Below are 26,468 nucleotides of genomic sequence, written 5' to 3' on the forward strand. Positions count from 1 at the left end.
CGTCAGACGAGGAATAGAAACGTCTCCCCGCCTTTCCACAGCGTGGATTTCTTTTACTCTAAACACGTCGGGAACGTCACGCCGCACGCATTATTTTTCCTAACTTTCTTTTTGAAGTATTGGTGACATCAGATAGACCACACCTTGATCAGTATCATACCCAAAACAAAAACACGGAGATGTTCAAAGTTGTATGTTTTATTTGTGGTTATCAATTCATTTTTGAGTGGAATAGCTAATTGTTTAATTGGTTAACATTTTAAAATTAGAGCACGGTCATAGAGTCATGTAAAACACAGAAGGAGGCCATTCGGCCCATCGAGTCAATGCCGGTTCTCTGTGGAGCAATCCAGTCAGTCCCATTCCTCCACTCTATCCCCATACTCCTACAAGTTTATTTCCTTCATGCCACCATCCAATTTCCTTTTGAAATCATTGATCAAAATTACTATAGCAACCAGAGGAGGTAAGTGGAATTGTAGGCAAGAGGTTATGGTACTCGGTTTGTAATCCCCAAGATCAAGAGTTCAAATCTCACAATGGCAAACTATGAAACTATGTAACTTCATTTGAAACAGATGGAAACGGGTTTGTACTCGCAAGAGTTATAGGAAAATAATCCTATAGAAGGTGACTGAACTGTAAGATAAAAGCAAAATACTACAGATGCTGGAAATCCAAAACAGAAAATGCTGGAAAAACTCAGCAGGTGTAACAGCATCTGTGGAGAGAAAAACAGTTATGGTTTCAAGTCCATATGACTCTTCTTCAGAGCATTTCACAGTTCCCTTCATACAAACTCAAAACATTAACTCTGTTTTTCTCTCCACAGATGCTGTTAGATCTGCTGAGTTTTTCCAGCATTTTCTGTTTTTGTTGTGACTGATCTGTACCTTGACTCCATCTACCCCACTTAGTTTCAGATTTCTTGATCCCTTTACTTAACATTTATCCATATCAGTCTTGAAAGCTCGAATTATCCCATCTTCTGCTTTGATTTGGGACAGAGTTCCAGATTTATACCAACTTTTGTGTGAAAAAAGAGCTTCCTGCTTTCACTCCTTAGTGATCCAGCTCTAATTTTAAGATTATTTTCCTTCATCCTTAATTACCCTATCATAGGAAATGCTTTCCATGTATCTAACTTATCAAATCTGTATAACGTTTTAAACACTGTGATTAGATCGCCCCTCAATCTTCTGTACTCCTGGGAATACAAGCCAAGTTTATACAACCTGCTCACATTCTGGTACATATCACTAATCACATTATGATAGTTCTTTAATGTCACTAAAATTTTAAGGAGAATGTTAGAAAGGTTAATGTGTACAGCTTCATAGTCTCTGATTACTGGAAAATCAAACTGTGGTCAGGGGACGGTGCTGCTTGCATTTCCTGCTCCGATTTTTCTAAGGTAATTATGTATCAGACCTTGCAGTTGGCATTCATTCACAGTGAGTCACTCATTTTAGTTTGAAAATGTAATCTATTTTGATCTATCTCAATCTGAAAAACAAAGTAAAGAGAGCTCTGTATTTTACATAGGTTTTCAATGTGTCCTATTCTTCATAAATCATACTCCAACCATTTCCCTAGTGCTAGCAGAAGGGAGGTAAATGTAGCAATTTTAAATGATGTCCTGAAGAATACCAATCATCCATACACCATCAATATAGCATTATAGCTGCAGCCCTGTCTCCAACATAGCACAAAATATGTTAACTCTTCTGTGAGGATATTAAATTATAAGAACATGAAACCAATAATCAAATAAAATCTGATTAGTATAAAGGCTTGACATTGAATAGCTACCAAAATAAAACAGTCACATCACTATTTTTACATAGCTTCTCAATGTGTCTTTGCTGTGACCACAATATGATTTTACAATACAGAGGACATTCAAACAGCCATTCACATTATTCTTCATGATCATCACATTTGAAATGTTAATGACATTAATAGACCATACCTTGGTCCATTTAGCTAAATCTACTGACTCATTTATGATTTTGTGCACCATTACGGGTACCAGAAAGCCTTATGCTTTATAGAAAATAACAAAATGTCTGAAAGAAAATAATAAAGGCACAAGTTGGATGTCTATGGTATGAGCTGTGTCCCCTGCTGTTATAGCAAAGGTAGCATTTATTACCTGGCTTAATTGTTTATTTTTTTCTTTAATGCCAAAAGTTTTGACCCTCAATAGTTTGAATTTAGTTCAAATCCAAATTGGCCAAATATCTGCCAATACATTGCACCACAAGATGGCAGAACAGTACTTTGCAATCATGTTTTCACAAACATTAAGTCAGTAATCTTGTCTCTCTTATCAGAAAGAAACAGATGGAAGGAAGGAGGAACTGGAAAATGAGTGATGTTGGATCAATCTTGTTCAGCATAGTTGTTGGATCAAGACATGCAAGGACAGTTTCAGTGCTCCTTTGCGCCAGGTAACCTAGTGCATAACCAGTGCAGACAGAGAACAAAATTGGAAGAGACTGCATCAATTTCCTACGGGGCTGCAATATAATTCCACCGACAACATGCATTTATAAAGCACATTTAACATTAAAAAATACAAAATCATTTCATAGAAGAGGGTTAAAAAATGGAATAGATAATGAAACAGACACTGAACTATGGAGGGAGATTAGAAGGCCTCACTGAAAACTTAGTCAAAAAAGTGGGTTGTCTGAAAAGATAGAGAGAAGGAGCCTAGAAAATAGTAGTCTTGCGCCCATTTTATACCTTAGTCTCACTAAAGCCCAGATTTGATTCAAAATATGAAATAAACACAGCAAAATTCATTGTATTTTATAGTTTGCGCTTTTTCCATGGACACCTGTTTGCAATGGGAGCAAGAGATGCTCCATGGGCAAAGGAGCTTTTAAATTGGCATAGGCATTGTATATTTATTTTGCAATGCCTAAAGCACATTTTTAGTATTGTGTTATTTTTGAGTTTTTTTCTATATTTATAAAATCATTGTTTATTTTCCTGAAGGTAAATTCATTTTACAGTGCCTCAATTATGTGTTCCATAGTCTCAGTGGGAACAAAAAGCTGATTCTAACCATATCAAGACGCCCACCAATGTACAACTGCCTCAGCTGAAAATAGATCAACTGGTTATTGCTTTGTCCACTGCAGAAAAAACACTGCAGATGTCTTGCAACGTAGGGATGGCATTTCTCATGGTTTGCAAAATCATTAGTTATAAACAGTATATGTGGGGATGGTGGCATAGTGGTAATGTTAAAGGCCCAGTCTGGGCCTAATGCTCTGGGGATACAGCAGCTGGTGGAGGTTAAATTCAATTAATTAATAAAACTGAAATTATAAGCTAGTTTCAGTAAAAGTGAGCATGAAACTATCAGATTGTCATAAAACCCATCTGGTTCACTAGATTGAGAAAAGAAATCTGATGGGCTTACCTGATCTGGCTTACTTTTAACTACCCTCTGAAAAGGCCTAGCAAACTACTCAGTTATACCAGACCATGACAGAAAAGTAAAAAAAGAATAAAACCAGACCAATCACCCACCATCGACTTGGGCACCAGAAACAACAATGGCAGATTGTGCCCTGTTGACCCTGCAAAGTTCTCCTTACAAATATTTGGGGGCTTGTGCCAAAATCAGGAGAGTTGCCTCACAGACTAGTCAAGCAACAGTCTGATATTACCAACTCTCAGGATCATACTTGACAATTTATCCCTAGCACCTCTATCACCATTCCTGGGTATGTTCTATCCCACTGATAGGACAGACCCAGCAAAGGCAATGGCACAATGTTACACGTTCGGGTGGGAGTTGACCTGGCAGTCCTCAACATTGACTCCAGACCCCATGAAGTCTCATGGCATGAGGTCAAACATGGACAAGGAACCTCCTGTTGATTACTGCCCTCCCTCAGCTGAAGAATCAGTACTCCTCCACGTTGAACACAACTTGGAAGAATCACTGAGGGTAGCAAGAACACAGAGCGTACTCTGGGTGGGAGTCCAATGCCCATCACCAAGAGTGGCTCAGTAGCATCACTACAGACCAAGTTGACCAAGTCTTGAGGACATAGCTGCTAGACTGGGCATATGGCAGGTGGTGAGGTAATCAACAAAAGGGAAAAACCTACTTGACCTTGTCCTCACCAATCTACCTGTTGCAGTTGCATCTGTCCATGACAATATTAGTAGAAGTGACAACCGCACAGTCCTTGTGGAGACGAAGTCCTGTCTTCACATTGAGGGTACCCTCAATCATGTTGTGTGGCACTATATGGGATAGATACAGATCTAGCAGCTCAAAATTGGGCATCCATGAGGTGCTGGGGGCCATCAGCGGCAGCTAATTCAGTATTCAATTGTAATGTTACCTCATGGCCTGGAATGTCCCTCACTCTATCATTATCATCAAACCAGGGATCAACCCTGGTTCAATGACGAGTGCAGGAGAGTAGCGCAGGAGTAGCACCAGCCATACCTGAGAATAAGCTGCCAAACTATTCGAGCTACAATACAAGACTACATGCATACCAAACAGTGAAAACAACATTAAGTTGACAGATCAGGTCAAAGCTCTGCAGTCCTGCCACATCCAATCAGGAACGATGGTGGACAATTAAGCAACATGAGGAGGATCATCCACAATTATCCCCACCCTCAGTAATGGGGGAGCCTAGCACATCACTGCAAAAGACAAGGCTGAAGCATTGGCACCCATCTTCAACATGAGTGCCAAGTGGATGATCCATCTCGGCCTCCCACTGAGGTCCCCAGCATCACAGATGCCAATCCTCAGCTACTTCCATACATTCCACATGATATCAAAAAACAGTTGAAGACATTGGACACACTGACAACATCCTGGTACTGAAGACTAATGCTCCAGAATTAGCTGTGTCCCTAGGCAAACTGTTTTAGTGCAGCTACAGCACTGACATCTACCTGACAATGTGGAAAATTGTCCACGTATGTTCTGCCCACAAAGGCAGGACAAATCCAATCCACCCAATTACCACCCCATCGGTCTATTCTCAATAATCAGCAAAGTGACAGAAGGTGTCTTCAACAATGTTATCAAATGGTACTTACACAGCAATAACCTGCTCACTGATGCTCAGTTTGTGTTCCGCCAGGGCCACTCAGCTTCTGACCTCATTACAGGCTTGGTCCAAACATGGATAAAAGAGTTGAACTCAAGAGATGAGGTGAGAGTGACTGCCTTTGCCATCAAGACAGCAATTGATCAAGTTTGGCAACAAGGAGCCCTATCAAAGTTGAAGTTAATTGGAATCAGAGGAAAATTACTCCACTGTTAGGTGCCATAGCCAGCACAAAGGAAGATGGTTGTGGCTGTTGGGAGCCAATCATCTCAGTCCCAGAAAATTGCTGCAGGAGTCCTAGGCCCAACCATCACCAGCTGTAGCATCAATGACCTTCCCTCCAATAAAAGGTTAGAAGTGGGGATGTCCACTTATGATTGCACAGTATTCAGTACAATTGTCATTACTCAGATACTGAAGCAGTCCATTCCTGCATGCAGAAAAGCCTTGACAACATTCAAGCTTGGGCTGATAAGTGGCAGGTAACATTAGTGTCCCAGCAATGACCATCTCCAACGAAAGAGAATCTAACCATCTCCCCTTGACATTCAGTATGATTACTATCACTGAATTCCCCACCATCAACATCTTGGGGGATTACAATTGACCAAAAATTAGGCCAGCTATATATATATACTGTGGCTACAAAAGCAGGTCAGAGGCTGGGAATTCTGAGGTAACTCACCTACCAAATCCCCATAGGCACAAGTAGGAATGGAATATCCTTCATTTACCTGGATGAATGCAGCTGCAACAACACTCAAGAAGCTTGACACCATTCAGACAAAGCAGCCCGCTTGATTGGCATCCCATTCATTACCTTAGACATTCACTCTCTCCACCACTGAAGCACAGTGACAGCAATGTGTAGCATTTACAAGTCTCACTGCAATAACTCATCAAGGCTCATTGGACAGTACCTTCCAACCATGCAAACTCTACCACCTAGAACACAAGAATTAGGAGCAGGAGAAGGCATTCAGCTCCTTGAGCTTGCTCCACCATTTGCAGAATCTCAGAAATGTTACAGCGCAGGAGGCCATTTGGCCCATTGTGTCCAGACCTGCTCTCTGAATGAGCAATTCACTTCATGCCATTCGCCTGCCTCGCCCCGTAACCCTGCACATTCTTCCATTTCAGATAACAGAATAATTCCCTTCTGTATGCTTCAGATGAATCTGCCTGCACAACAGACAATACATTACAGACCTTAACCACTCGCTGCATGAAAAAGTTTTTTTCTCATAACGTTTTGGCTTCCATTGCCAATTACTTTAAATCTGACCCCTCTCAACATGCTTGCTCTTCTTAGTGGATTGCCAAACTTGCCCCAACCTGCTGCAAGGTCAGCTAAGATCCTCACATTAGCCTGATCTCTTCTAATGCCACTTGCCATTAGGGAGTTGGTGGAAGGTCCATCTAAAATAGCTCCATAAGAGCTCCAAAAATGGCTACAACTTGGTGTATATGTGCCCAGTTTAATTTCCACCCCTCCTGTCAAAATTAGAAGGATGACATCGAAAGCAGATTTTTGACATCACAATTTTCTCTATACATCTATTTTGCACAAGCAAGGTATTTTACTACACAGTTTTTTTTGGGAACTAATAAAGGTTTAATAGAAAATTCCTGGATACTGCATTGTACCTATTCAAAAAGATTAATCACAAAACAATTGATTCAAACTTTTGTGTAGAGGGATATTATGCACTTCTGATACAATATTACTCTTTCTGGAATAATTGGCCAAATCTTCCGAAGGGTGGCAATCACTGTTGGACTGTTACTCTGCTCCTATTTATTTACCTTGCACTGGAGCTCCATATTTCTTATCTGGACTTCCAAACCAAGCCTCCTCAGAAACACAGAGCGTACCTGCTGTGTTGGGCAGGATCGTCAGGGAAAGTCAAGCTATGCTGCCTTTTTACAGCACTAACTGCCATTTTGATGAGTTCATGGTTGATCTGACTCTGGCCTTAATTCCACTTTCTTGTCTTCTGCCCACTCTCTTTCCGCGCCCCCCCACCCACCCCACCAATAACCCAGCACTGATCCCTGTGGCTCTTCACTAGTTACATCTTGCCAATTCAAAAATGACCCATTTATTCCTACCCTCTGCTTCGTTAACTAATCAATCCTATATCCGTGCTAACATTTTGCCCTCTACAATGAGCTCTTATTTTGTGAAGTAGCCTTTGATGTGGCACCTTATCACGTCCTTTGGATATCCAAGTTACTGTATATACAGGTTCTCCTTTATCCACATCACTTGTTACTTCCTCAAAGAACTCTAATAAATTAGTCAAATACAATTTCCCTTTGGTAAAACATCGAGTCTGCCTGATTGCAGTATGATTTTCCAAATGTCCTGGTAGTACTTCCTTAATAATGGATTCTAGTATATTCCCTATGACAGATGTTAGACAAACTGGCTGATAGTTTCCTGCTTTCTGTCTCCCTCCTATCACGTGTGATTTGCCAATCTGCTGGACTTTTCCAGAATCAAAGGAATTTTGGAAGATCACAACCAATGCATTTACTATCTGCAGCCATTCCTTTTAAGGCCCTAGAATGGAGGCCAACAGGTCTAGGGAACTTGTCAACCTTTAGTTCTAATAGTTTTACTAGTACCTTTCTTTACTGATTGTGATTGTTTTAAGTTCCTCCCTCTCTTTTATCTCTTGATTTTCAAGTATTCTTGGCATGCTTTGTGTGTCTTCTAGTGTAGACACAAAATAATTGTTCAACACTTTTGCCATTTCCTTGTTTTCCATTATTAATTCCCCAGTCTCACCCTCTAAGAGAGCAACATTCACTTTAGTTATTCTTTTCATTTTTAAATACCTGTAGAAACTCTTATGTTTTTACATTTCTAGCTAGCTTTCTCATATACTCTGGTTACTACCCACATCTCTACACTGCCCAATTGCCTTGATCTTTCTCTTCTCTTTAATTTACCACATCTCCTCTCATGTGAGCTCTCCCCACCCCTTCGCCCACTATTTAAAGTCCTATTGTATGACTCACCAGAACACTGGTCCCAGCAATCCAGATATTATTACTTTGTGGTTCTGCTTTTTAATTTAGAGGGACAAGGACAGCAGACACATGGGAACATCACCACCTGCAGGTTCCCCTCCAAGTCACACACAACCCTGACTTGGAACTAAGTTGCTGTTCCTTCACTGCCACTGGATTAAAATCCTGGAACTCCCTCCCTAACAGAACCATGGATATACCTACACCACGTGGACTGCAGCAGTTCAAGATGATGGTTCATCACCATCTCAAGGGCAATCAGGGATGGGCAATCCCACTGGCACACTCATCCCAGGAAAGAAAAAAAAAAGTTTCTCTGAGCATCAATATTTAGAAGCTTCACACCTTTTGAAAAACATTTTGCTTTTCTATTCTTAATACCAAAGTGCATAACTTCACTTTTCATTTGCCACCTTGTTGCCCACTCAATGTCTATATCTCCTTGCAGCCTTTGTGCTCTCCTCACAGTTTACATTCCCAGCTTTATATCGTCAGCAATCTTGGATACATTACTTTCCATCTCTTTATCTAAGTCATTAATATAGATTGTAAATGGCTGGGGCTTCAAGCTGGCCCTTGCTGCAAAGCAGAAGTGTCCTCCAAGGAACAGCCTTTCCCCAATCACCATCTAGTTTATCTGGTTAACTTGGACATGGTAGAGATGCCAGCAGCTTTAGAATCGTACACCAGCAATGTTGGTGTTTTGAAGGTAAAAATTTGGAAATTAGAAAAAAAAGAATAATTTCTCCAGTTCTTGGAACTTAGTTATGTAAAGCCTTGATCAGAAACATGGCTCATTGCATATTATTTTCCTACTACTTACAAGTTGGGAAATCATTTTTTGCAAAATGGCAGTAGCCTTTGCATAGCTGATTAGTCATTTTAGGAAGAGTTTTTAAAAATTGCTAACTAATTATTCCTATTTTCTTAGGAGTGTTTCCTAAAAAAATTAAAATCCTTAAGATTTCTCTCAATTTTTCTCAAAATGTTTGAGTCCTTATCCACTTACCTTCAGCTGGGAGTCTGGGTCATTATAGGTCACTAACTTTTCCACAACTAACACCAACAAAGTGATTTTGGGCAGGCAAACAGAAAACCATCTTGCAACAAGGAAAAGGTTTTTTTTTGTTTTCTCCAAATTCCACGATTAAGCATTTAATCTTAAACTTCACTCACGTTACAGAACGTGGGTGTATACCACTGGCAACAGTGGGCTAGATTCACAACCAGAGGCTTGGAAGGTGAAGTTCCCATATGGACAGAGATTAAACCTGATGCCTTTCACTGGCATTTTTCACGTAGAACACTGAGCCACTGGCTGGAAATGTAAATCACCACTCTAAAGAAGCAATTGGCTGCTCCAAGGCTGCCCATTGTCTGCATGGATAATAAGCAATCAGACCACAATTTACCAAACTTCTTTTAGTTTTATATTTTTCCATTCCAAAAGATGTATCAAAAATACAATAGAGAAAACATTTAGTCCAATTTCAATTAACTTCCTGCATTGCAGTACACTACTAAACTATAGGCCAACAAATCCCTTCATATTAGGCCAATAGGAAGGGGAAGCTTGGCTTAAAAAGCCCATCTCTGATTTGTTTCATGAACAATACAGAAGACACTATTTAAATAGTTTCAAAGGAAGTACAAAAATTACACCGGCTCCTTGATTCTTAACTTCATTTTTATAATTCCTCATAGTACATCATCTCTAAATTCTTCAGATAGACAGGTACTGCATGGTTCTGCTGTTTAGAAATTGGGTGCAGGGGTTGCTCGTATAAGACACCATAACGGAATCCAAAATGCTATTAGAAATTTGGAAACATTCTGCATTATAAATAACAGCCATTAACAAGTTCATTGAACACAATATAAAGCTCACTCTGGCTAAAAAAATACAATTCTAAGAACAAAACAAAGTCTTCCAGCACTTCAAACTATAAAAGTAATGCAAAATGCAAAAGTAGTGTGAAAATAATCTTAAATATTCATTGTTTGAATCCAGGCCTGTGGCCCTGCATCCCAGCTTCTTACATTCTTAGAGACTGCCAACTGTTCAGAGTTCCTGTTTCAGTGGAACTTTTTGAATTTTCCAAACCCCTTGAATTCAGAAGTGCTGATACTGGGAAGTCTCCTCTGTCAGAAGAATTCTATAAGGAACAGATAGCAGAACTATATATAATATTTTAAATTTAGGAGGTCAAAAGAATCAAATCAGCGAGGAAAATATTAAAAACATGATCTTGCAATTATGCAAGTTACGAGGATCTGAAACTTCTTTATTATTTTAGCAGAGGCATTGAACTAGTTAGGAAGGGTTGGAAAGTTACAAACTATCACTGCCAGAAATGAGACCACATCCCCAGCAATGTTATCAGGCTCATGCTTTCCCTCCCCTCACTGCTGACATGCATCAAGAATCTAACATAAGCCAATATGCTAATTTTTTCCCTTTCCCATGTTTACCAACCATCAGATTTCCTTTTCTACAGGAATGCTGAGATGCTAGACCAAGGGGTTCTGTGCTGCCAAATTCCAGGGCGCCCATCCCAGTTCACCCAAATCTTTCAGTACTAAAGGAGCAGAGGGAGGAATTTCAGAGAAGTACATCAAAAATGTTTTTAAATTTGTAACACCATGACATAATTTTAAGGTCTGTGACTATACAAAAACTGCTGCCTGAATTGAAAAATCACATGTGCAAGTGATTTTTACAAGAACCATTAAGATTCCTGATGTAGAATTCAGAGTTAACATCTAAGTATCAACTGACATTCAGGCTCAAATTCTCACAGGGTGAGTTTCAACAAAGTCAGTCTTAGGAAACGAGACAGAATGATTTACAGACTTTTCCCAAGCTATTCAAGTAAAATTCCCAAATAGGTTGGTCAATGAACTACATTGATAACTTTTGTCAAGATAGTTTTTAGCCTGGAGAAAAGGTAGCATGTATCCATGGGCAAATACATCATGCAATCTGACAAATATTCTAACAAGCACATTGTTTTTTTCGTACTGCACTGATTATTTTTTAGCACCAATCATTTGTTTGACATTTGAAAAAAATTGTCCAACTCAGGAATTCACCTAACTTTACAACCCACGTGTATTTACGAAACATCCTTGCTACGACACTTGGAGTGACACTTTGCAGACAAATGAAAAATATAAATAGGTGAATGAGTGGTTAAAAATAGTTGCCCAGCAGGGCAATCAGAATACAGGTATTAATGCAATGTCATAAGAATACAATTTATTTAACATCAGTTAGCTATCCCACAATGGTGCAGGCATGATCTTCCAAAGATGTGTGTTCTCAATCTTATGCTTCTAGATTTATTCAAGAACTAAAAAGAAAAAAAAAATCAGTAAATAAAACCACAAAATTTAAGTGAAACAATATAACAATATTAAATCAGTAAATGGCATCAGGCAAGGCTCTAAAGTTCTCTTTTGTTGTCAGATAATGTACAGATGCTAGTGGTTGGTCAACTCAAAATTCATCTGAAATTCGACGCTCTGTAGTTATATCACCGGTCAGCTTTTCCTGGGCTTCCTTCATGGCGAACACCACTGCATACAAGCAGAAAACAGATTGTTAAAATGTGAATGAAAGACCAAAGAGACAAAAACTGCCAACCTCATTCAGTCTAGTTTGAAAATGCCCTTAAATGAATGACATTTATTTTTAAACTATGAAAATTTTGAAACATCTTACTCATATCACTGGTCAAATCCAAATACAGTTATATACATTTTCTGAAAATTTTCCTCTCATCCAGTTACACAGACTTTCTGAAGCTCCAGAAGATTTGAGTTTCAAGGGTGGCAAAAGATATAAATGTTAACGGAGTTATTTGCGAAAGGTTTGATTTTTGTTTATTTATAAAGAATTATTTTATTTTAAATTCTTTTTTTCCCCCTAACCTCTTGCTCTTTCCCTCTTCAAGACCTGCCCAAGCGGTCGTTCTTCAAGTGAGCACTTCCAGGGTGAGGGTTACCATGCTATTTGATTGGGCAGGGCAGAGTACCACAGCTAAACCTAGTGATGCACTTAATAGATGCACACACTTTCCAGAGGGTGCCATGGAGTCCTGATTAAAAATTGGAAACCCTGGCTAATTTTATTCTCCTGGCTTTAAATTTCCACCTCCTACCCCAGCTGAAATCATTAACTCACCACAGCTCAGGATCAAAGCAGAGACCTTTTGGGTCCTTATGACTTAACAGCGCCCCATATGGCTCAGTTGCCGACTAAGCCATTGGGGATGTTCTTTTTGTTTCAAGTGCACCCTTTGACATTTCATCACATGTAAACTAACTTAAGAAAGCTGGCTGACCCAGGGATTCAAAATTATCTGGAGCAACCAACAGTGGTAAACAATTCCATCAGTGGCATGTGCAGGTCTCTCTCAAGCCTCTCCTGTTACCACCGTACAACTGACTGCAAGGCCTGGATAGTTTGATGTGATTGGCAATCTCATTCTCTCTCCCTTCCTATGGGGAAGTACCTGGCCACTATTCAGCAACTCCTTTCTGTAACTCAACCAGAAGGTAACACATGGCAGTGCTGAACTTTGGCCTGTCACAACTGCTGAGGAAATACTATTGAGCATTTTTTTTTAAGATGTAGATCAAGCTTTTGTTGGCTGAATTTATACCTCCTGCAAACCAATGACGCAGCCAGCACTGAAGAATGCGAGAAGTCCTAGATGGCCCATGGCATTATGACCAGAGTATATCTGTTTTGACTAGGATCAGGACTACCTAACCTCACTTTAAACATATTGCTTTTCTCCATATCAGTTGATTGCAGTTGTACTGGGTAACACTTTTACATGAACAGATCCAACATTACATTATTTGAATTTAAGGGAAAGAGAATGCTCAAAATGGCCTCAGACTCCCCAATTCCAATAAAAGAAGGGAGTGTAAGCAGCAACATACTTAGCAATAAATAAAAGTATCTATTAGTTCAAAGTTTGGTCACAGGGTTGAGCAACTCAACAGTCAGTAGGACAAAGCATGCCAAGTCTTTTCTTAGAATCACTCCTATCGTTCAAAATATGTCAAGCAAAAGCAGGAAGCCAGGAGAAGTTTGCAATTCTCCTTGTCCACTCTCCAACCTTGAATGTGTGATCAATGAACTGAACAATCCCAAGAATCAAGGTGTGGGTGAAGAAAGAAAGGGAGAATGCTCTGTGAAGAAATGACTGAATATTGGTTGCATATTCACCTTGGTCAGCAGAACTGTAGAAATATTTGTATTTGGGATTTCCATTTTGATTAACGATCTCTGGATGAACCTTACCTCCAGCATCTGCAATATAACCAATCGTAAAATAGAATAAATGGAAGAAAAATTCAGGATTAGCCAATGATCAATAGGCCAATCACTGAATATTTACTAGAATCTGATCATTTTAAAGTTACTTTTTTAAAAAAAAGGGACATTTAATTAATCTGTCCAATTTGCCCGTACTTGATTCTTTGTCATTACATCCCCAGTGTTTAACAGGTGGATATTCTTTACTAGATCAGAAGACATTCTGAGAATCATACCTGCTTTATTGTTAAACTGTAGTTCAGTACAAATACCAATTTCCACACTTCCTGTTTCTGGACAGGAAAGGGTCCAGAAGGGGACTCCCCCCATTGGGAAAAAACTTAGCTCTTAAGTACAGGCTTCAATGAGCATCACCTGCTCACCATTCACTCTGAAGCTTATCCTGGTCTACTCTTAAAGGGACCTGTATTTCTAACATTGTCACCTAGTATTGTTGGTAATCAGAAAACCAACGCCATACAGAAAATCTAAGCGTAGCAACAAATTACTATCTGACATTATGTAAATAAAACTAGATACGTTATGGTCAAATTCATTAGAGACTCCTAATTTTAGAAATCAGTTGACTTACATTAACTAGCTGAGTCATCAACCATAGTTTTCCAAAAATCAGTGTCGTTGGGTCAAACGCTCTACACAGCAGCATTCTGGGACTACCTTCACTACATGGAGAAGCAATGGTTTAAAATGAGCTCTCATCCTCAATTTTTTTTTTAATACTCGTTCATGAAATGTGGGTGTTACTGGCTAGGCCAGCATTTATTGCCCATCCCTAATTTCTCTTGAGAAAGTGGTGGTGTGTTGTCATCTTGAACCACTGCAGTCCATGTGGTGTAGGAACACCCATAGTACTGTTAGGAAGGGAGTTCCAGGATTTTGACTCAGCAGCAGTGAAGGAATGGCGATATAGTTTCAAGTCAGGGTGGTGTGTGACTTGGACAGGAACTTGCAGGTCATGGTATTCCCAAGCATCTGCTGTCTTTGTCCTTCTGGGTGGTAGAGGTCACGGGTTTGGGAGATACTGTCAAAGGAGCCTTGGAGAGTTGCTGCAGTGCATCTTGTAGATGGTACACACTGCTGCCACAGAGTCAGTGGTGGAGGGAATGGATGTTTATTGTGATGCATGGGGTGCCAATCAAGTGGGCTGCTTTGCACTAGATGGTGTCGAGCTTCTTGAGTGTTGTTGCAGCTGCACACATCCAGGCAAATGGAGAGTATAAACTCCTGACTTGTGCCTTGTAGAAGTGGACAGGCTTTAAGGAGTCAGGAGGAGAGTTGCTGTCTGCAGAATTTCCAGCCTCTGATCTGCTCTAGTATCCACAGTATTTATATGACTAATCCAGTTCAGTTTCTGGTCAATGGTAACCCCCAAGATGTTGATAGTGGGGGATTCAGTGATGGTAATGCATTAAATGTCAAGGGGAGATGGTTAGATTCTCTGTTGTTGGAGATGGTCATTGCCTGGCACTTGTACAGCGTGAATGTTACTTGCTACTCATCAGCCCAAGCCTGGATATTGTCCAGTTCTTGCTGCATACGGACATGAACTGCTTCAGTACCTGAGTCGCCGCCAAATGGTGCTCAACATTGCGCAATCAGCAAACATCCCCACTTCTGACCTTGTGATGGAGGGAAGGTCATTGATGAAACAGGCTGAAGATGGTTGGGCCTAGGTCAACCTGGGATGGGCAATCAATGCTGACTTTCCTAGTGATGCTAATATCACCATAATTAATAAAAAGAATACTAGTTATAGTGCAGGAAGTCGAAGACAAGCAAATGAGATCACCAGGTTAAAGTTATTAAATGAATTTTTCCTGCACAGGTGCTTGGAAATGGAAGTTTACAGGATTTCAGGAAGAAGCTGGAACTCACTGCCTATGAGGGTGGTGGAAGCGAAGATGATGAATGATTTCAAAAGGAACTTGGATGTGCACTCAAGGGAAATAAACTTGGAGCTTCAGGGACAGAGAAGGGCAATGGGACTGATTGGATTGCTTTACAGAGAGCTGGCATGGATTCGATGGACCAAATGGCCCCCTTCTGTGCTGTGATGACTCTACGACTCAATAAACACCATATATAAAAATTAGTAAAACAAAATGCTATGCACTGAAATGGATGAACTTTAGAGCCAAGTGCTTATGAGCAGTGTTATCTTCTTTAAAGATTAGCAATTAAGTCCACCGGAACATCACAAAATCCAGTGGTGGAATAATTGAGGCGAGAAAATTGATTGACAATAAGTTTTTATCTGCATTTCGAAATAGTAACTGTAGGCTTAAAATTAATATATCACTCAACACAGTGTAATAAAGGCTCAGTATTAGGATTGTATTGAGGGTACACTGGCTTTGTATCCCCCAATCCCACAGGCTTCCTCACTTCAACTGTGCTACAGCAGGGGGGTACCAAGCAGAAGTCAAAGATACTTTGTTCTTACCCAAGAATAAGATCCTAGGTATGTATCCTCCATCTGGGCTAAAGGCTGAATCATTTGGCTCCTCCTCATCCTATGAAAGCAGAGGAGAAAATACTCATCATTTCACTATCCAATATTAAATAACGCACATAATTTTATCCTCATGCAAGATTGTGGTGAGACCATATTTTGAACACTGTGTCCAGTCTTGATCCCCTTACATGGCTTCCAACACAAAGTTCTGGAAAATTTTCAGAGGAGGACCACAAGAATGAGTTATTTCTCAAATTATCGTAGCAACTCAGATAGACTTAAAAAGCTGGGTCTGTGGACTTTGGAGATGCTGAGAACTTGGGGTAATTTGATAAAGGTATAATTGTAAAAGGCCTAGACCCATTGATAGATTGGGGAGGATACTGGGCGATATGTAGAAGTTATGCAAGGGCGCGGTTCTTTTCCCTGCAGATAGCAGACCCATGGAACAAGTTGTCGGCAAATGCAGAGAGTGCCTACTGTTTGCACACCTTCAAAACAAAAAAGGCTGATCAGTTCCTGGCTGGAGGAAAATGGTGAGAACACTCACCTTATAAAAAAGGTAGGTAAATACAAAGTAGCATAAACATCATCTCGTGGATGAGTTTTGATTGCCTAAGCAGGTCAGAGAAGAATTTTTCTGATCTTTTTTCCCCAGACGTAGCTTTTTAAATTTTTTTAAAAATCTCTTCCAGGTGGTTACATGGTTGCTGGTGATTAGTGGGTGTCTAATCCAGATACTTCAGGTATCATGACATTATGGGACAGACTTGAAGGTCAGATAGCATTTATCAGTTCATCATTTTCATTAGGCTAAATCACAGATATTCTTACCTCCATATTCACCATGACAAAGTTATGGGCCAGTTCTGAGATCTCCTTAGAATCAGCAAACTTTGGTTTCAGTGCTAATAGAGAACAAACAACTTTTAAAAACTTTACAAGTGATCCAATTCCACCTCTCTGTAACTGCAAGGAACTTAACAGCACTCAAAGTAATTAAGCCAAATAAATTAACATTTGTGAAAGAAAAACACTTTAAAATCTTAGTAGATTCTAAAAAAAAATTGAACCTACCTTTACATGCACCACACCAGCTTTTGTGTATAATCAACATCAGTGGTAGGCCACTAAAAATTAAACAAGAAATCTTGAATGTCTTGTATGAGTAAACATTCCACAATTATTCACCTTGAATAGTAACTAAATTTTCAGTTGAATATTAAATTGAAAAAGATTTAAAACACTGCAAGCTAAAATCTACGCCAGTACTTATGAGTAAACAAATGTCACATAATTTGCAGAAACATCACAGCATTTACTTTTCAACTGCTCTCCCTCCCGTTGCTTTTTCCTATCCTGAAGGACAATCTGGTCAGTGAAAGCTGGCAAGCTAGCTATCCTGTTTGTACTCAACATCCAGCCAGATTTAGATACTGCCATAAATCTTTTTTCAAGGGTCACTGAATAAGAGATCAATATTAGGAACCCTGGTTAATTCTTCTCTTTCAATCCAGGAGCACCAAGTTCAATTTAAACTCAGCTAAAAATCTACAACTCAACACAGATCAGAAATCAAACCCAAGATCTTTTTGTTGGTATGATTCAATTACACAATGCCTTTACTGGCAGAATTCATTGAGGGACCTCATGGCTAAAATCATAAAGGCTTATTTAGAGTTGTGTAGGGCAATGCATTACAACAAAACTGCAGCGTTTTGTGCCAAAAAAAGTGTTAAAACACAGATTCAAATGTTCCTTTGACAACTCAGCAGCTAAACCAGCTAGACCATGGATTTATGGATTTAAACCCCAGCCTGTTCAGTTAGTTTCTCTCAGCCACAAATACGTTGAATTCTCCTCTCTGGTATGTTACTCATAACACGTGCTTGTTGTGGATGAGTCCAAGCTAGTCTTTTCCTTCAAGGTGGATTATTCTCAAGACAACTCTGCAGTGTAGCAGCTTGTCCCAGTCCCTTCCACACTAGAGTTTTACAATTGTACCCATTTACAGATGATCCAATGCCCATGACCTGTTTTAACAAGCAGCTGTCTTAACAAAACAAAAACAAAAATACCTGGAAAAACTCAGCAGGTCTGGCAGCATCTGTGGAGAGGAGCACAGTTAACGTTTCGAGTCCACATGACTCTTCAACAGAACTAAGGAAAAATAGAAAAGGCGTGAAATATAAACTGGTTTTGTTGGGGGGGGACGACACACGACAAGAACAGCTGGATAGAGGGCCAGTGATAGGTGGAGATAACCAAAAGATGTTACAGACAAAAGGACAAAGAGGTGTTAACTGTCTTAACAATGTAATTGCTATACAATGCAATTACCAGTCAACAAGATGATTGTTATTGGACCTTGACAATGTAATTATTGATACATTGACATTTGACATGACTACTGGCACTGATGGTCCCGAGCTAGGGAGGAGAAAATCCCCCAGGGGTCCTGCTTCTTACTGTGCAACTATGTCAATGTTTTGCAAAAAATAGGTTTGGGCTCAGTTGTCTTTATACAGACAAATATAGTCTACTGGATTTCACAATCTTAGCTTAAATATGAAAATAACTATTTCGGATAGGTAGATATACAGCTCATGGGGAAACAGTAGTGTAGTAGTAATGTCACTGAACTAGTAACACAGAGGTCAAGGTTAATGCTCTGGGAACATGGGTTCAAGTTACACCACAACAGCTTGTGGAATTTCAATTCAATTATTAAAAATCCTGGAGTATAAAGCTAGTCTTAGTAATAGTGACCACGAAAACCATCATCAATTATTGTAAAAACCCATCTGGTTCACAAATGCCGTTTAGGAAAGGAAATCTGCCATCCTTAACCCATCTGGCCTCCATGTGACTCCAGAACCACAGCAATGTGGCTAACTCAGAGATGCCCTAGCAAGTCACTCACTTCAAGGACAATTAAGAATGAACAAATGTTGGCCTTGCCAGCAACACCCACATTCCAGAAAAGAATAAAGAGGGAAAAAAACACATGGCAAGAACTGTAACCTGGCAAAGAATCAATAGTCTCACGTAAAGAGAGAAAAGGAGAGAGAGGAGAAAACCGGTGAAAAAAGACAAACAAAACATATCACACCCATAATTCCCCACTAAATGTTCCAATTATAATCCAATAATATAATTCCTCTATGTCATAAACGTGACAGTTGGTCACATTTATGGCAAACCTCCAGATGCTAGCTGTGCATCAAGTTTCTGCATTATCTGACAGTACATTAGTGCAAAGTTTTACACAACAGCTCTGTGACCATGTTACACTCTCAAACTCAACCTGGCATTTTCACCCCTTGTTCATTGACATTTAAAAATACATTTGCTGAACTAATTTCATTCAGTTTCTCTAGGTCCTTCTGACAATCATTAGAATCAACTCATGATACATTTCTTCATTGAGGCTTACAAAATAGCAGGATGGCATTTGTTCCATCATGCCCTGCACTGATTTCCGATCCACCAAGGCCTTCATTTTAAAATCCTTAGCCTTGTTTTCAAGTCCCTCTGTCCAATCCCTTCCAGCCCTATAAGTCTTTGAGATCTCTGCACTCCAATTCTGGGCTCTTGAGCATCCCTGATTTTCATTACTCTGTCTTTTGAGAGCATGCCTTCAGCTGCACAGAGCCAAAACTCTGGGATTTTCTCTCTGTCCCTCTATTTCTCTTTCCTTCTTTACAGCCTCCTTAAAACCCACCTTCTTTGCCCAAGTTTTTGGTCATCTGCCCTAATAATTCCTGACATGGCTCATTATCAAAAATGTGGTAAGAAACTATGTCCTATATCAGATTGAAGAGGTGTTAATATCTCGAACAAAAACAGACAGAATAGGCCATTCAGCTCCACCATTCAGGAAGATCACTAAGCTACATCTTCCCAAATTAGCCCCATTTCCCTTGATTCCCTTAGTATCCAAAAATGTCAATCTTTGACTTGATCATATTCCATGACTGAGCATCCACTGCTCCCCACAAATTCCAAAGGGTTCCCAAATTACTCATTGCAGTCCGAAGTGACTGACCCCTTATTCTGATACTCTGATCCCATGTTCTAGACTCCCCAGTCAAGAACATCATCTCCAGCATCTATCTTGCCGGACCCTTAAGACTTTTACACCTTTCAATGATATCACCTCTCATTCTTTTAAAATCTAGGCAGAATAGGCTTAGTTTACTCCATCTCTTGAACAATCCCCTCAACCCAGTAATCAGTTCAGGGATCCTTTATTACAAGTATATTCTTCCTAAGGTAAGGAGACCAAAACTGTACACAGTACCCCAGATGTGGTCTCACCAAGGACTTTATTACAAAAGGGTTGGAGTATAAGAGTAAGAGTAAAGGCTAACATATCATTTGCTTTCCTAATTGGTTGTTGTAACCTGCATGTTTACTGTCCGTGATTCATATACAAGGACACTTCAATCAATCCGAACACCAACATTTTCCATTCTCTCACCTTTTAAAATTTTTTTTGCCTATATACTTTTCCTTCCAAAGTGGCTAACTTCAAATTCTACCACATTGTCACTGGACTAGTAATCAAGAGGCCCAGAGTGAATCTCTGGGGGCCAGGGTTCAAATCCCACCACGGCAGTTGGTGGAATTTGAATTCAATAAAAATCTGGAATTAAAAGTCTAATGATGACCATGAAACTATTGCCAATTGTTGTAAAAACCCATCTGAGTCACTAATGTCCTTCAGGGAAGGAAATCTGCCACCCTTACCTGGTCTGGCCTACACGTGACTCCAGACCCACAGCAATGTGTTTGACTCTTAAATGCCTAGCAAGCCATTCAGTTGAATCAAACCGCTACAAAGTCTCAAAAGAAATGAAGCTGGATGGACCACCTGGCATCGACCTAGGCACCGGAAACGACAACAGCAAACTCTGCTCTGTTGACCTTTCAAAGCCCTCCTCACTAACAAATGGGGGATAGTGCCAAAATTGGGACAGCTGTCTCACAAGACTAGTCAAGTAACAGCTTGATAGCCAACCTCATGGAATCATACCTTACAAGTAATGTCCCAGGCACCACTATCACCATCCCTAGATATGTCCTGTCCCACTGGAAGAAAAGACCCTGCAAAGGTGGTGGCACAGTGGTATACAGGTGGGAGGGAGTTGCCCTGGATGTCCTCAACATCAACTCTGGACCCCATGAGGTCTCATGGCATCAAGTCAAGCATGGGCAAGGATTCCTCCTGCTGATTACCACATACCACCCTCCCTCAGCTGATGAATCAGTGCTCCTCCATGTTGAACATGATTTGGAGGACTCCCTGAGGATAGCAAGGGCACAGAATGTACTCTGGGTGGGGAACTTCAATGTCCATCACCAAGAGTGGCTCAGTAGCATCACTACTGACTGAGCTGGCCAAGTCCTAAAGGACATAGCTGCTAGACAGGGTCTATGGAAGGTGGTGAGAGAATCAACAAGAGTAAAAAACATACTTGACCTCATCCTCACCAACCTGTCTGCCGCAGATGCGTCTGTCAATGACAGTATCATTAAGAGTGACCACTGCATGGTCCTTGTGGAAATGTAGTCCCAGCTTCACATTATGGATATCATCCATTGTGTTGTGAGGCACTATCATGGTGTCAAATGGGATAGATTTCAAACAGATCCAGCAACTCAATACTGGGCATGCAAGAGGCGCCGTGGGCCATCAGCAGAAGCAGAATTGTACTCAAACACAATCTGTAACCTCAGAGCATATCCCCCATTCTACCATTACCATCAAGCCAGGAGATCACCCCTGGTTCAATGAAGAGTGCAGGAGGACATGCCAGGAACAGCACCAGAAATACCTAAAAATGAGGTGTCAACCTGGTGAAGCTATAACACAGGACTACTTGTGTGCGAAACAGCATAAGCAACTGATAGACAGAGCTAAGTGATCCACAACCAACGGATCAGGTCTAAGCTCTGCAGTCCTGCCACGTCCAGTCCTGAATGGTGATGGGCAATTAAAATAACTCACTGGAGGAGGCGGCTCCACAAATTATCCCCATGCTCATTGATGGGGGAGCCCAGCACATCAGTGCAAAACATAAGGCTGAAGCTTTTGCTACAATCTTCAGCCAGAAGTGCTGAGTGGATGATCCATCTCAGCCTCTTCCACAGGTCCCTAGCATCACAGATGCCAGTCTTCAGCTAATCCAATTCACTCCGCGTGATATCAAGAAACAGCTGAAGGCACTGGATAGTACCAAGGCTATGGGCCCTGACAATATTCCGGCAGTAGTACTGAAGACTTGTGTCCCAGAACTTGCCGCACCCCAAGCCAAGCTGTTCCAGTACAGCTACAACACTGGCATCTGCCCGGCTACGTGGAAAGTTGCCCAGCTATGTCCTGCACACAAAAAGCAGGACAAATCCTACCATGCCATTTACCACCCCATCAGTCTACACTCTTCATCAGTAAAGTAATGGAAGGGTCATCAACAGCGCTATCAAGCGGCACTTACTTAGAAATAACCTGCTCACTGACACCCAGTTTGGGTTCTGCCAGGGCCATTCAGCACCTGGCCTCATTACAGCCTTGGGTCAAACATGGACAAAGGGGTTGCACTCCCGAGGTGAGGTAAGTGTGGCTGCCCTTGACATCAAGGTCACATTTGACAAAGTGTGGCATCAAGGAGCCCTAGCAAAACTGGAGTCAATGGAAATCAGGGGGAAAACTCTCCACTGGTTGAAAGCACACCTAGCACAAAGGAAGATAGTTGTGGCTGTTGGAGGTCAGTCATCTCTGCTCCAGGAGATCACTGCAGGAGTTCCTTAGGGTCGTGTCCTAGGCCCAACCATCTTCAGCTACTTCATCAATGACCTTCCTTCCATCACAAGGTCAGAAGTGGGGATGTTCGCTGATGATTGCACAATGTTCAGCACCATTCGCAACTCTTCAGATAATGAAGCGGTTCATGTCCAAATGCAGCAAGACGTGGACACTATCCAGGCTTGGGTTGGCAAATGGTAAGTAACATTCACGCCACACAAGTGCCGGGCAATGACCATCTCCAACAAGAGACAATCTAACCATTGCCCCTTGACGTTCAATGGCATTACCATCACTGAATCCCCCACTATCAACATCCTGGGGGCTTACCATTGATCAGAAACTGAACTAGACTAGCCATATAAATACTGTGGCTTCAGGAGCAGGTCAGAGAAAAGGAATCCTTCGACCATCTAGAAGGACAAGGGCAGCAGATAGATGGGAACACCACCACCTGGAAGTTACCCTCTTAAGACACTCACATCCTGACTTGGAAATATATTGCCATTCCTTCACTTGTCGCTGGGTCAAAATCCTGGAACTCCCTTCCCAATAGTACTGTGGGTGTACTTACATCACATGGACAATTCAAGGCGGCAGCTCACCACCACCTTCTCAAGGGCAATTTGGGATGGGCAATAAATGCTGGCCCAACCAACGAATCCCACATTCCGTGAATGAATTTTTAAAAATTAAAAAGTTATATTCCATCTGACACATTCTTGCCCAATCACAACCTGCCCAAATCCCTTTCCAGCTTCTTTGTGCCCTCCTCACAGATTACTTTCCCATCTACCTTTGTATTGTCAGCAAACTTGGGTACATTACACTCGGTCCCCTCTTCAGAATCATTCAAATCGATTGCAGTTATCTGAAGGCCTAGAACAGGTCCTTGTGGCACCCCACTTGTTACAGCCTATCAACACAAAAATGAGCTGTTTATTCCTATTCCCTGCTTTCTGTTCACAAACCAATTCTCAATCTGAGCTAATATATTAATCCAATCACACAAACCCTTATTTTTGTATTAACCTTTAGTGTGGCTCCTTATCAAATACCTTTTGAAAACAGATATGTACTGCATTCACTGATTCAAAAAAAAACTAAGATTTGTCAAACATTATTTCCCTTTTATGTTGACTCTGCCCAATTATATGATTATTTAAGTGCCCTATTATCATGACCCTCGTAATAGATTCTAGCAATTTCCCTATTGATGATATATGACTAACTGACCTATAGTTCCGTGTTCTCTCCCTCCTTTCTAGAACAGTAGGTTTACATTTGTTACCTTCTAGCCCATAGGGATCATTCTAGAATCTAAGGCATTCTGGAAGATCAAAACCAATGCATCCACAATTCTTAAAACCCAGGGTGTAGACCATCACATCCAGGGTATTTGTTGGCTTTTAGTCTCATTAATTTCTCCAGTACTATTTCTTTATTAATACAAGTATCTTTAAGTTCCTCATTTCTCTAGACCCTTGATTCCCCATCATTTTCAAGATGTTATAATGCCTTCTACCCTGAAGACGGTTGCAAAAGTATTTTTTCCCTGCCATTTTATTATTTCCCATTATATTCTCCTACTCTGCCTCTATGGAACTCATGTTTACTCTCATTAATCTCCCATGTTTCATACCTGTAGAAGCTTTTACTCTGTCCGACCCTACATTTACTATTAGGGTTTGTATATAGGGTTTATGCACCTTATTTTCTATTAGCTCAAATCAAACTGATTTTAAATCTTGATTTTCCAAACAAAGATCCTTTCTTTATATTGTCTTTATCCTATCATTTTGTCACGGCAATCTTTCCTCCTTTTCTATTTTTGCCTCCATCTTTTAAAAGTCAAATATCCTGTTAATGAACAGTGCAGCATCTGAACCAGGAAGTGTAAATTAAAACAGTGAATTCAATATCAAATCAAGAACAGGAAGCAAAATGAACAATGAAAAAGAAAGAACGGATAGAGATAGACACACAGAAAAAGTTTATGAAACTAAACCTCCAACAACTAAAAGCTGAAGAAATGAGAATCCAAATTTGTAAATGTTAATTTTCAGTGTCAAAGTGGTTGTTTGGCAATAATTAAAAGGTAATCTGTTAATTATAGTACTTAGACTTAAACGGACAAGGACTAACTTTCTGGGTCCAAAGCTACAACTCAAATACACAAACTTCATGCTGCTCAATACATTTGAATGGGCAGCAGTGCATCTTCGACAGCTACGTCTGGATTATCACCTTTAATACCATATCTGCACTTTCCCGAGGTTACTGTCTGATTTGTGCATAAACAATAGTGAATATCAACAGTTTCATTGTTTTTACAGTAAACCTGGTGAATGCAACTATTGCTGTATGGAATGAAGAATTTGGAAAGGTAAATACTGACACCTTGTGGCAAAGTAGCTGGAAAAAAGGTCTTTAAATCTGCATATTTCAGACAAAAATACATTCAGGAAGTGAGGTGTTGTGTGCAACTGTTATACTTGTTAAGTATTGCAAAATAACAATTTCTACTGGTTGTAAATCTTCCTAGAGTTAGACTACATTATCAAAATCACACACCTACATGTTCCATAGATTTGGCGATGAATCAAAGGTAAAGATAAAGAGTAAATGCTGAAGGAATGAAAAAATCAGGTGTAATTTAGGAATCGCATTTTTATAAATCGTGTTAACACATAGTCAAATTTTGCTCTAACTAGAATGTTCTAAGAAGGAAAAAAGTCAATTACCAAGTAATTATACAAAGTTTAAATCACAAAGTTTCAGTGCCAAGATACAGGATGCTTCCAATTAGTTTTGCATACCTGGCTTCAGCTTCCTTTTTCCCATCATCCAGTGTTCTCCAGTGAATGTGATCGCCAAATCCTGAAAAACGTTATCATTGCTGTGAATTTCCATCTCTGACAAGTTCTTGGAGGCAAACTTTAGCACCCAAACCCACATATGTAACTCTAATCTTCCCAGCTCAACGTAACTGGATCGTTTTAACTTGATTGATACTTATTAGTATATACATTGCTGGTCCGTATAAAGAGTGTGTTTGTCATAGGTAGTTCTTGAGGGTCTGGGGTATTGGAAAACAAAATGGAGATTAAATAAACTATTTGCCTTTAATGGACACGGGACCTACGCTCTTCTCCCTTCCATTCCTGGCCAATGACTGGGTCCAGAATAAAAGAAAACTGTATTTGCAGCGGCATTAGTCACCTGAATGACTTATCGAATATAAGGAAAGAGTGATGGAGGAAACGGATCCACCGTAGCCACATAATTGGTATTTGAGTTTGCAGTTTTTGATTAAAAGAGAACAAAGCCAGCAATTTAAAAAAAAATAAAAACTAACCCACCTCTTCCAAGACTTTCACTCCCAGATGTTTGAGAGTAGATCAGAAGAATGCAAAAGACAGTGAGATGCAGAAATATTTGCAGCTTCATGTTCAGCTCGAACCCGCCGGTAACTCAATGAAGCCAGGGACAGAGCGGAAGTGACGTATCAGAACGCAATCTAACACTTTCTGGACTGGAATTTCAAAAATCTCCCAGATCCCAGATGTAGACACAACAGATTTCCCGATTATTCGCCCTAATTCAGAAGGCTCATCTGTTTTTGTGTAGCATCTTAAGAAAAAAATGACGCAAGTTGTACCCGACTCAGTCTTAACTAATGATAAATTTTAGTAAAAGAAATAGGGGCTT

General features: G+C 40.3%; 1 protein-coding gene across 2 annotated transcripts; it reads right to left on the reverse strand.

Annotated features, from left to right (window-relative positions):
* Positions 1–9,548: 9,548 nt before the first annotated feature.
* txndc12 (thioredoxin domain containing 12 (endoplasmic reticulum)) lies at positions 9,549–26,253 on the reverse strand. 2 transcript variants are annotated; one of them, XM_041208700.1, is made up of 8 exons: positions 26,120–26,168; positions 25,577–25,637; positions 23,554–23,673; positions 17,027–17,079; positions 16,784–16,857; positions 15,938–16,007; positions 13,384–13,467; positions 9,549–11,720 (listed from the first exon to the last, which is right to left on the reverse strand). In XM_041208700.1, the coding sequence occupies exons 3-8, from the start codon at positions 23,607–23,609 to the stop codon at positions 11,641–11,643; spliced, it is 417 nt and encodes a 138-aa protein (XP_041064634.1). In that variant the 5' UTR covers positions 23,610–23,673; positions 25,577–25,637; positions 26,120–26,168; the 3' UTR covers positions 9,549–11,640. The 2 variants fall into 2 exon arrangements, with proteins under 2 accessions (XP_041064634.1, XP_041064633.1); XM_041208699.1 differs by lacking the exon at positions 23,554–23,673 and having other exon boundaries at positions 26,120–26,253.
* Positions 26,254–26,468: the final 215 nt, after the last annotated feature.

This window comes from Carcharodon carcharias, chromosome 16 (assembly GCF_017639515.1).
Source record: "Carcharodon carcharias isolate sCarCar2 chromosome 16, sCarCar2.pri, whole genome shotgun sequence".
In the NCBI taxonomy this organism is placed as follows: domain Eukaryota; kingdom Metazoa; phylum Chordata; class Chondrichthyes; order Lamniformes; family Lamnidae; genus Carcharodon; species Carcharodon carcharias.